General features: G+C 38.1%; 1 protein-coding gene across 1 annotated transcript in view; it reads right to left on the reverse strand.

Moving 5' to 3' along the window:
- Window positions 1-4,821: 4,821 nt before the first annotated feature.
- The window catches only part of LOC130914578 (glycerol-3-phosphate dehydrogenase 1-like protein), a 69,156-nt gene continuing 61,235 nt past the window's right edge, over window positions 4,822-12,742 (reverse strand). Inside the window, exon 8 of the mRNA XM_057833899.1 lies at window positions 4,822-11,886. Within this exon, the coding sequence (XP_057689882.1) occupies window positions 11,790-11,886 (97 nt within the window). The 3' untranslated portion in view covers window positions 4,822-11,789. The remainder of the gene's footprint in view (window positions 11,887-12,742) is intronic.

Here is a 12,742-nt window from a genome sequence, read left to right on the forward strand (position 1 = left end):
CAGATTTCAACCTCTATCCCAGTTTTTATTTGGCACTGATTGACCAAGGAAAACCGGATATATGCTCCTTTTAATTTCTAATTAGTAATTATAAAGGAACGCTTCACTATTCAAACTAGGAACTATTTTCTCCACTAGAGGGCACTCATGCTCTTTGGATGAATAATGCCTCATTTATGTTCTTTTTCTCTCATTGGAGTTCATTTTTTTGGTTTGTGTATTTCTTTGGCTTAATGTGGTTATGATTAGATGTTTCAAATGATCAGCACTTATTCTGGAAGTTTTCAAAATGTTTCTTTAGTAGTTTTTGAAAACAAAGGTTTGAATCGAACGGTGTAAAAACCAATACATATGCACTGCGAAACCCCACCTTCTTAAAACAGAGAAAAAAAAGTTAAATTCCCTTGTTTTCAGTGTAAATCTACAAGAAATAAGTAAAAGTACCTGCTAATGCTTCAGGTAAATTTTACTCACTTAGATTCCTTGAAATAAGAAAAATACCTAGCTGAAAACAAGATTAACATACTTATTATAAGCAAAACGTTTGTATAGTTAATGTTAAAAAAAAAAAAAAAAAAAAAAAACTTGTCAGAAATGTTCTTAATTCAAGAAGAGATCGTTTAAAACATTATTTGAAAGCATTTTTTTTTTCATGATTTAGGTGGAAAATGGCCAACTTGTAGTTCAGTATTCGTTCTTATGGCCTTAATAAAAACAAATACTGTAGTAATATTTACTTAAAATAAGTGGAAGAATATGACACATTAATCTGTTAACCAGCATTTAACACAAGATGGAGAAAATTATTCAACTAAATTTAAGAAAAAATATCAGATAAACACGTTATAAATTTGCAGTGCGGAAGTTAAGTAAATTTGTATTGATTTATTTGGCATTAATAATTTATCCTATCAATTAATTTGGTTGACATTGGTGAGAAGTGTAGCCCTGACCGCCGTTCACCCAATCTGCTTGGTCTTAATGTCCCGTCTCAAGCAAAAAGTGTACATTGAGGTTATGCTGTTATTTCGTCCCTACCAATATTGAGACCAAACCTACGCCCTTGGAACACACACACAGCTGAGGGAAAGAGATGAGAGAACTGATACTACAAACTGTTTGCAGGCTTTCTTGTGTACCGTCTTCAGAAGAGGCTTCCTCCTGGGGTGACAGCCATGCACACCAATTTGATGTAGAGTGCGGCATATGGTCTGGGCACTAACAGGCTGACCCAGCACCTCTTCAATCTCTGCAGCAATGCTGATAGCACTCCTGTAACGAGTCACATGACATTTTGGAGGGAAAACTACAGCAGTACTCAATTTGGACATTTAGGGATGTACATTTTTTCATAGGAGTGTACTCACTTTTGTTGCCAGGGGTTTAGATATTAATGGCTATATCTTGAGGGGAAAATAAATTAACTCTATTATATAAGATGCACACAGACTACTTTTCATTTTGTCAAAGTGTCATTTTGTCAGTGTTGTCCCATGAAAAGATATACTTAAATATCTGCAGAAATGCGAGGGCTGTAGTCACTTTTGTGATACACTGTATATTGTCTTCGTGTCCCCTTTTCGTTGGATTTTTTCCCACCACTGCAGATTAATCTGTCAATTTGTAATGTATTAATTTTGTGAGTATATTAAACATATGCTTTCACAACTTCTAAAATTATTTGAAGGGGCAGGACATTGATTTGAGGGACCACTGCCCCTCTCTTGCCCCTGCATAGAGCCGGCGCCAATGCTATTTGATCGATAAACCTGGCACCGACAATCTCATTTACTGTATCTGAATGTGCCTAGTTGTACCTAGTCATGCGTGCAGCCCTCCATTTATTGGAAAAACCGTGAAGGAGTTGCCAATGTGCGCGACTAGGTACCTCACTCTTCATATTATCATGTATACACAACTGCCCCCGATTTTCCTTTATATTATAAATAATCTGAAAAAATATTTAATAAAAAATTCAGACATCAGAAAATAGGAATTGTCAAATATAAAGTTTTAAAAGTGAAAAAGAATAGCACCTTTCATATAAATTTTCCACTGAAATGACTCAAAGAAACAAAGTACCGTAGACACTTTATTTGCCTTTGTTGGCCCATAAAATGATACCACCAGAGGGTTTATAATGTATTTATTTTTGTTCAAATCAACATTATATTCGAAGACACTAGTATTGTCACTAAAGTGACGAGAAAAAAACAAGTTTTACCGTTTTATGATTTACTCTACAGCATGTTTTATCCACGCCCAGAGAAATGACGGAAACAGAGAAAACATTTCTGTAATAAAGGCAAAAGCTGAATCAAGTAAAAGGAGATCCATGATTGTTTCTGTGTCATAGCTCTGATAAATTGACAGTATATACAGTGGGGAGAACAAGTATTTGATACACTCACAATGGGAAAACCCATTGGCGGTGTATCAAATACTTGTTCTCCCCACTGTATTGACAGTATTGTTTTCTGTTGTATGCAATTTTACAAGAGGCAACATTGAAATGCAGATTTCCTGAGTAGCAGTAGAATTATACAAATCATTATGAAACACAAATTGTACAAATGATTTCATCCTAAATAATACAAAAAAATTGTTATATAATCCGTAAAAACTGGTTTTGGCAGTGTTTAAACAGCTTGTATTTTTCTAGTGGTACTGACTCATAATTCAGTCAAGCAAGCTTTAAATGTCATGTGAAAGTTTGGAAAGCCTTCTTACAAAACAGCGTCATAATCAGCTCATCATTCAATGATCCTACAGGTAGTCCCCAGGTTACGAACGAGTTCCGTTCCAACGGTGGCGACGTAACGTAATTTCCGCGTGATTCAGAATTAGCCCTTTAAGTACCACTAAATCTCACAATAACTACCCAAAAAGTCCAACAGTATTGTATTTTGTTTAATGATGGAGGATACTTTGCCCTGTGGTGGCAGCGTTGGGTCTGGCTGGACTGTCGCCTTGTATGACTGAGACGCAGACTCAAACATCTATGGATAAAGGATAGCTGCGCTCTGGTTTGCTGTAAGTTGCTTCAGCTAATGTATGTTTGTGTATGCATTAGAATTGAGTTTAGAGCTACAGTTTGCGGAGTTACCGTATGTGTGAGCGATTTGCTATGACAATTGTAACTACGTTAGCATTCATAGCATTTAAGCTAGCAGACTTCTGTTCGGCAAATTAGGCTAATTTAATGTACTAAATTTACATACTGATCAGACTACATGGACGTTTGAACAACAATTGTTTAGTGTTCTACAGTGCTGGCCAAAAGTATTGGCACCCCCTACAATTCTGTCTGATAATGTTCAATTTCTCCTAGAAAATGATTGCAATTACAAATGCTTTGGTAGTAATATCTTCATTCATTTTGCTTGCAATGAAAAAACACAAAAGAGAATGGGGGGGGGGGGGGGGGGGGGGGAAATAATCATTGTCATTTTACACAAAATTCTAAAAATGGGCCAGACAAAAGTATTGGCACCCTAAGCCTAATACTTGGTAGCACAACCTTAAGACAAAGTAACTGCGAACAACCACTTCCGGTATCCATCAATGAGTTTCTTACAATGCTCTGCTGGAATTTTAGACTATTCTTCTTTGGCCAACTGCTCCAGGTCTCTGAGATCTGAAGGGTGCCTTCTCCAAACAGCCATTTCCAGATCTCTCCACAAGTGTTCTATGTGATTCAGGTCTGGACTCATTGCTGGTCACTTTACAAGTTTCCAGTGGTTTCTCGCAAACCATTTTCTAGTGCTTTTTGAAGTGTGTTTTGGGTCATTGTCCTGCTGGAAGACCCATGACCTCTGACGGAGACCCAGCTTCCTCACACTGGGCCCTACATTATGTTGCAAAATTTGTTGGAAGTCTTCAGACTTCATAATGCCATGCACACAGTCAAGTCATCTAGTGCCAAAGGGAGCTAAGCAACCACAAAAAAATCAGAGAACCTCCGCCATGTTTGACTGTGGGGACCGTGCTCTTTTCATTGAAGGCCTCGTCTTTCTCCTGTAAACTCTATGTTGATGCCTTTTCCCAACAAACTACTTTTGTCTCATCTGACAAGAGAAGTGTCTTCCAAAACGTTTTTTGGCTTTCTCAGGTATTTTTGGCAAACTCCAGCCTAGGTTTTTTTTTTAATGTGTCTGGGTCAGAAGTGGGGTCTTCCTGGGTATCCGACCATAGAGTCCCTTTTCATTCAGATGCCGACGGACGGATAGTACGGGTTGACACTGTTGTACCCTCAGACTGCAGGACTGCTTGAACTTGTTTAGATGTTAGTCGAGGTTCTTTATCCACCATCCGCTGAATCTTTTGTTGAAATCTCTCGTCAATTTTTCTTTTCCGTCCACATCTACGGAGGTTAGCCACAGTGCCGTGGGCTTTACACTTATTGATGACAATGCGCACGGTAGACACAGGAACATTCAGGTCTTTGTAGATGGACTTGTAGCCTTAAGATTGCCCATGCTTCCTCACAATTTTGCTTCTCAAGTCCTCAGACAGTTTGCTCTTCTTTCTTTTCTCCATGCTCAATGTGGTACACACAAGGACAGAGGTTGGTTTAACTTTAATCCATTTTAACTGGCTGCAAGCGTGATTTAGAAATCGCCACCACCTATTATGTGCCACAGGTAGGTAACAAGTGCTGCTAATTACACCAATTAGAGAAGCATCACATGATTTTTCAAAGAGTGCTAATACTTTTGTCTGGCCCATTTTTGGAGTTTCGTGTAAAATGATGATGATTTCATTTTTCCCCCCATTCTCTTTTGTGTTTTTTCATTGCAAGCTAAATGTATGAAGATATTACTACCAAAGCATTTGTAATTGCTATCATTTTCTAGGCGAAATTGAGCATGACAGAACTGCAGGGGGGGCCAATACTTTTGGCCAGCAGTGTATTGTTAAAATGCGTGTTGTTTTGAACAAACATTAAGTGTGTTACAGCTTTACAAATTGTCAAAAGTGAAGGAAGTAAAAAGTTTCAAAATCATTTGCCTTTTTCATGGTCTATCAAGATCAACAACTTCATGTATAGTAAGGACATAACACATCATATTAATAAAGTAAAAAATAAGATACTGTGAGTTACAATACGGTACTGTTTACGCAACAAAAACAAAAAACAAAAACCTACAACTGGAGACCAAATGACAGACGAAACTGCGGCGTCGTAAAGTCAAAATCACGTAAGTCGAGTACGTCATAACCCAGAGACTGCCTGTACTTTATTTTTCTTCTTTTAAACGGCTTTCATTCTGGGAATTGAACTGGAAGTGATATGTGAAAAAACAAAGAATTTTTTAGTTCTTGAGGAAAAAAAAAAGGTTAAGTGGATGCTCACAGAAATTCAAAAGCAAATAAACCTAATGCACAACACTGAACGCTGTTTGTGTGTTATGTTATTACTAATATCCCTTATTAAAACATACAAACAATAATGTATTAAAATGTGTAAAAAAAGTTTTTTTTTTAACATAAAAAAAGAAAATGTCTTACAAAAACAAAATACAATTGTTGCAGGCATAATTTTGTGATCTGTTAGTCAAGTTTAGCTATTGTCATTACACCTTCATGTATACATAAATTTCTTAATTTCTTTCCTTCATTGTAAAATTCCCATAGCCTGGGCAGTACACTAGAATACAGTTGTATGCAAAATTCTGGGTGCCCCTGATCATTTTTAAGATTTTACTTTGTAAATCACTGATTGTTTGGAATAGACATGAGCTGGTTACCGGTTTCAAGGTTACCGTGGTATGAAAACGTCAAGGTTTCAAAATCGCAAAAATTTTCCGTCATACCATCCCTAAGGTGTTAGCTATTTTTATGCCCCCAAAAATGCATGGAGAAATCCTTTGCTTGCAGCTGCAAGGCTCCACCCACCCCCACCGGTTGTTGCTCAGTGTCAGTGAGTTAGCTGTGCTACACGATGGCTGGAGGAGGTGAAACTCCTGAACTTTTTCCTCCATCGAAGAAAAAGAAATCGCTGGTATGGGAAGACTTCGGCTACAGAAAAGTTACAGAAGGCCGCGGCTTAGAGGAGGAGGGCAGACCGACATGTAAAACATGTTTGGGAATTGGCTGTCGTGGAGGCAATACCTCCAATATGATTTTGCATTTATACAAAATTAAAGGTTAGTAAACACTGTCATAAACGTTTCCCTCCAGCCATGAGCGTTAACTCCAGCGTGTGTTTAGTGTGTCTAGCAGTGGTAAAACGTGGTGTATTTTTCTCTCTGTCAACTGTCTGTGTTGAGAAAGAGTGTGTGTTGATGTAAACATAATATGAGTCATATGCTTTTTATGGAAAATAATTCAATTATTTTTGCTCTGACGGTAATAATGTTGAGCTGTGGCTATGTGTTTACGCTTACCAAAAGAACTGCATTTATTTTCATTTTATTTAGAATATTTGTTACTTTTTAAATTTATTTTAACTTCACATTATACAGTAATTATGTTCCAATTTCCTAATACGTTCTGAAAAATAAAAATCCTGTTCAATGGAAGTTTTTTATTTATTTATTTATTTTTTAAGCCGAATATCTCAAAAGTAACACATTCAAGAGCTTTAATTACAATACCATGATATTTTGGCTTGAGGTTATCATACCGTCAGAAAATCATACTGGCACATGCCTAGTTTGAAACATAAATTTCAATTAAATATTTCATACAGCAGATGAACACAGTAATATTTGAGAAGTAAAATTTACTAGTTACGAGGATAAACAGAAAGTGCATAATATTAATTTAAACCAAAATAGGCCAATGCATAAATTTGGGCACCGTTGTGTTTTTATTGATAAGAAAATTTTTAGTTCTAATTTTTGGAACTCAGAATTTGTTTGATAAACTGACTAATGTTGACCTACACTGCAAAAACACACCTCCTTAAAACTTGTTAAATTCCCGTTTTCAGTGTAAATCTACTCAAAATAAATGAAATTATCTGCCAGTGCTCCAGTAAAGCTTCAAGTAAATTTTACTCAGTTGAAATAAGAAAGATAGCTAGCTGAAAATAAGCTTAACAGTTCTAATATACACTTTTAGTGCAACTTTAAACACATCGTCAGTATTGCCACGGACTTATTTCAACCAATAAATTAGAATATTTAATCTTAAAAAAAAAAAAAAAAGCTTTAAAATGTCAGAATTGTTCTTAATTCAAGAATAGATATTGTCAAAACATTATTTGAAAGCATTTTTTTCTTTATTTATGGTCTTAATAAGGACAAATAGTAGTATTTACCAGTGATGGCAAACTGAAGCATCATGAAGCAATGAGGCTTTCCATCAAACTGGTTTGCTCCTGGGCTGAAGCATCATGAGGCTTCATTTGTTCTATTGCGCCATCATGTGGAAAATAAAGGTCATGACAGGCAGAGTGATTAAAATGATACCATGGATTTGACGGGGTCAAAAGGGCAGGGAGTTGTGATGTGAATGAATGTGCGTGTGTTACTTGAAAGTAGAGCCTAGATCGGGCCTAAAAAATCCAGCCCGACCCGGCCCGCGTGTATTAAAGCCCGAGCCCGAGCAATTAACTTAACTTGCATGGCCGAGCTGGTAAAAAAAGCCGAAATTTTATTTGTTTATTTATGAGGACCCAGAAGGAGAGACATACGGGGATGCAATGCATCAGTCAGACCTGGACAGAGCACTGCTTGGAAAATGGTTGTGTTTTGTGTGATCACATTTGTGACGACGCCTATGTGCATAATGATAACAAATTAAAGCCTGTCTTTTGTAACAAATTCTCCCAGTTAAACAAGACTGTAAAATGCATATTCAATAAACATTTATATCTTTTATATTTGTGTGTCTGTTCTATCAGGTGGATAGTTCATGCTTCATTTCCTTGGCAAAATGCAGCAACAGACATTAATTTTAATTTCTTTGAGTTGGCAAAAAACCCCCGCAATTTTTCATTATGTTTAAATAGTCTACATACTTTTTTGATCATTATAAATGCATGTACACAACGAAATAACGCTGGATAGGTTTGGTAAATATATTTCTGTGTGGAATATTGTGCTCTCATGGACGCACCTCTCTGACAAGGAGAGAACAGCAGCATATACAAAAATAAACTAAAGTACTTTTATATGACATTATTTTAATGACTCGGATCAGAACACACAAAAGAACAACCTGCCTTAAGGAACATTTTAAGGAACACCACGAACTTCACGATGTCCACCTTTGCACGAAGAGGTGCGGCCCTTGAAACAAATGATAATAAAGATGTTTGACTAATATCATATCCGTATCGAAATTTGAAAAGGAAAGGATGCAGAGTTGCAGACTCGCTGAGAGCCCCAGAGCGTTCGTGTGCGCAAACAATGCACTGGCTCTCCTGCGGCTCATGACAGCGCCCTTTCTCTGTTTTATACAATTAATTTATTTTATAACACGTATTCCTTAGTTTAAAATCCATATACAATAAATATACAGTATATTTATTTTTAAAAAGTTAGCGAGAGAAGTCCGGCCCGACACGACCCGAACGTAAATGATTGACATTTTGGGCCCGACCCGAGCTCAAGATCTAGGCTCGACTTGGAAGAATGATTGCTTTATTTTAGACATTGACATACAGTATAAACAAGGAACAAGACACACCTTTCATTCATTTTTATAGAGGAAAACTAGCATTTCCAAAGTTTTTGGCTGTAAACGGTTTCTTTTTTTTAGATAGGATTTCTTTTGAAAATAGTCTTTCGCAAGGGATGGATGAGGCCGGGGTACAATGCCTCAACATAGATGAAGTGTTCTCTTGGTAACCAAAGTTCTTTAGAACAAAGTTTACACTTCACCTTTTGAAAAATCAGCAAGTAGAAGAAAGACATTAAAACGAGGGATACACTGTTTTGTCCCAATAATTTACAATATATATTCACACTGCAGTGTTTCCCACAAATGAACGAGACTGTGGCGGCCCGCCACAGTCTCGTTTGGGCCCGCCACAGTCTCGTTTGCCCCCCGCCGAAAAAAAAAGAAGATAATAATCAGATGCGTCAGTCAGCCGATTACACAGCTGTAGCCCACTCCACTCTACTACCCGCGAGAGCGCGCGCGGGTAGTAGAGTAGCTTTTTAGAGTAGTATTTTATTTATTTATTTATTTATTTATTTAAGAGACGCAAGGGGAACGAGTAGGAAGAATGGGAGAACGAGCGAGATAGCGAGAGATAGCGGTCGCATGTCTTAGCAGCACGCTGTTATTTTGTTATTGTTTTTCTGTATTATTGTTACCACAATCAAGTGGGTAAGCAAATACAGACTTCTCTCCTTCTTCCCCATATCCGGGGCATTACAATAGTTTGGATCGGACTTTTCGGCGAAAGTGAGCGGTGGACGGCCGTCTTGGACGGAAAGCAAACTTTGATTGAACTTGCGCGGAGAGGCGGGGCCCAAAATAAAGCCTTGCTCTATTTTCAGAGCGTTGGTCACAGTAAAATATTTATTAGTTCAAGCAGAGTAAAATGATACATATTCACGGTACAAGAACGTCGTTTCCGTGTTCATCGATTGGTAAGAAAAGGCTGTTTGTACGAGTGACGTGTGGGCGCTCCTGTCAGGGGGGACATTTCGCGTGGAGTGGCTATTTTTCGGCACAACACCGGCGCGCCAACTTCAGACAATTACGGCTGACGAAACTTTGATAAATGCCCCCCCCCGCCCCCAATTTCGCGAGCTCTGGGACACTCGAAAAATGACTCTCATACCTCTCCTTGCTAAGTTAATGGTACCTCGATGTGCGTTTGTGTGGAAATTTAGTTCACGAACAACGGGGAAAAAACTATTCACCTTCTCACCGAATCAAGTAAAACTCGGCTTTACACGGTTATTAGAATTCCCCCAGTCCTGTAAATGGGTCAGTTGACAGAAGGACTGTTATTGTTGTGGTAATGTAGTACTTACGAGGGTCAAATAAAAAGGAAAAAGGAGGACGACGACGGCGGTCTGAAACCCGCGGCTCTCGGGCCGCATGCGGCTCTTTAACGCTGCTTTTTTTTTTTTTATGGAAAAAGATGGGGGAGGGAAATATATTTTTTGTTTTAATAGGATTTCTAGAAGGACAAACATGACACAAACATTCTTTCACTTCATTAATATTGTAATGAAGTTAAACTTGTAGTGGCATCGTACAACAGAGTAGTCACGTGGTGGGCTATAGGATCCACTGCAGGGAAAATAAACATTTAATCATGAAGGCTAATTATGTATTTCTAGCCAACTTAGTCATTTTTATAATAGGCTAATATAGCTAGTATTGATAATTATAAGGCTTGTACAAGGCTTTGAATTTTTTGCTGCTTCAGACATAAGTTTTCTTTTTTTGGGGGGGGGGGGGGGGGGGGTCAAATATGGCTCTTTCAACAGTTTGGGTTGCCAACCCTGAGTCACTACGAGATGTAAGTCGTACTATTGCTACGAGAAAAAAAGTCGCATTATTACATAGGGTAACGTAGCTGTAATCAGCTACGCATTTTACATACATGTACTGCAGCTGAGAGCTATAACATTAGCCTAGCTAATGAAATATTTCAAATATATCTTTGTTATGGTTCTTCTTGGGGGGAAAAAATAATGAAGAAAAAAAAAAAAAAAAATTCGCCGTGCCACGACATGGTGAGGCTGTCCAACTCCGATGCAGCCCACCACCACAGTTTCAAAAAATCCTATGGGAAACACTGCACTGGTTATTATAATTTGAACCTTTTTATAAATGATCCCAGACAGGGGACGTTCTCTTCTTTTTCGTTCTGGACGGTGCGTCCATTGCAAAACGAATCCGATTGAATGAGGTTTGAAGATGTGAGTTGGGTGTGTCAGTGTCACCTGTCAGCTCATTGTCGTCTCGGTGCGCCAGTTTATTTCGAATCACCCGCGAAACCATGTGTTGGCGATGACGTAGGAAGCCCGTCTTGTGAGGCTTCAGACGTAGCAATGTGCCTTCCGAGGCTTCGGGCGTGGCCACAAGCGTGATCAACACATGCTTCGATGCGCGCTTTGCAGATTTTTTTTCTGGTTTACTCGGCATCGGCTCCTCGGAACAGTAGGGCACATCACTAGTATTTACTAAAAGTAAGTGGAATAATCCGACACATTAATCTGTTAACTAGTCTTCAACACTCAAAGCAAGATGGAGAAAATTCTTGTACTAGATTTAAGAAAAATAAACCTATTTAGACGTTAAGAAATTTGCAGTGCATGCTCGCTAGCCATCAAACCTGACTGAGCTGGAGATGTTTTGTAAAGAAGAATGGTCAAAAATAACATCAAACCGAATCCAGACCTTCATTGTAAAATGGAGCAAGTGTTACAGGCTTTTATTTCTGCAAAAGAAGGCTCTACTAAATATTGATCATGTTTATCTGTAGGGAAACCTAAATTCATGCACCGGCCTATTTTTGTTTAAATGATCATTACACACTTCCTGTTTTTCCTATAAAGTTCATTTCACTTCTCAAATATTACTGTGTTCGCCTGCTATATATGTTCAACTGAAATTTTTGCTCATCCAAACAATCAGTGATTTACAAAGGTAAATTATAAAAACTATCGGGGGGCCCAAACCTTTGTATACCATTGTATATGATTCTTGATCAATGAATAAAGTCAATCAATAGTGGAAATTTAGACCAAACTGATTCATGATACTTCCCTTACAACCCAGCAGACGTAGGTCTTTGGTTTCATCATAGATTGGGAAACAAAAACAAAAAAAGATGAGCATGAAAATGTGTTGACTTGTCTGTTGGGTCGTCACATGTGCTCTGGGTGGCTCTGCAGACAAGAAATCATATCCTGGACTGGCTTTCCCTCAAAGCAAATGTGATAGACAGCTGAGAAAAGAGGAAACCTGGAGAGACAATAGGGTTGCATTGGATATCTGAAGGGATTGAAAAAAAAAAAAAAAAAAACAGCAATGGTACATAATATTGTAAATGTTTATTTACGTATATACAACTTCTAGCAAAAAGTATGGAATCACCAGTCTCGGACGAGCACACACTCAAACATTTTATTATGTATAACAAACTCGGATAAAAAGCTTGAAAAAAATAATTAGTTCAAAAGTGCAACTATTTAGCGTTCAGAAACACAAAAAGAAATGAATAAAAACATTGTGGTGGTCAGCAGTGTTGTTAATAACGGCGTTACACTATAACGGCGTTACTAGCGGCGTTATTTTTTTCAGTAGTGGGTAATCTAATTAATTACTTTTCTCATCTTGGCAACGCCGTTACCGTTACTGAGGACGGAAAGGCATGCGTTACTATGCGTTACTATATTGGTCGAAAAGTCTGAGGGAGACGGACTCACCGAGACGACAGAGCAGACCAGGAGCGGGGAGGAGGCAAGAAAGTTGTGACGCCGAGCAAACGCGATGCTAGGTAGCTCCAATAATACATGTTGTAGCCGATAACAGGAACCTACACCGGACAAACTACGCCCGCATGTTATGGTAGATATGGTAGACATGGTAGATATCCCATGTACTGTATATAGATATAACTAGATGCTAAATGACAGCCGCCATCTTAAAGCAGTAGGCTTTTTAGGACGGCTCTGTGGTAGAGAACCTTCCTCGCGAACCTAAGTAACTTTTTATCTAAAATACTTCTAAATCGGCAAAATCTTGACTTGAATCTATCTTTAAATGATGAAACAGTTTTAAAACTTTCATATGTCGAAAGTAGAGAGAAGGGAACTAA

Source organism: Corythoichthys intestinalis, chromosome 4 (assembly GCF_030265065.1).
Source record: "Corythoichthys intestinalis isolate RoL2023-P3 chromosome 4, ASM3026506v1, whole genome shotgun sequence".
Classification (NCBI taxonomy): Eukaryota; Metazoa; Chordata; class Actinopteri; order Syngnathiformes; family Syngnathidae; genus Corythoichthys; species Corythoichthys intestinalis.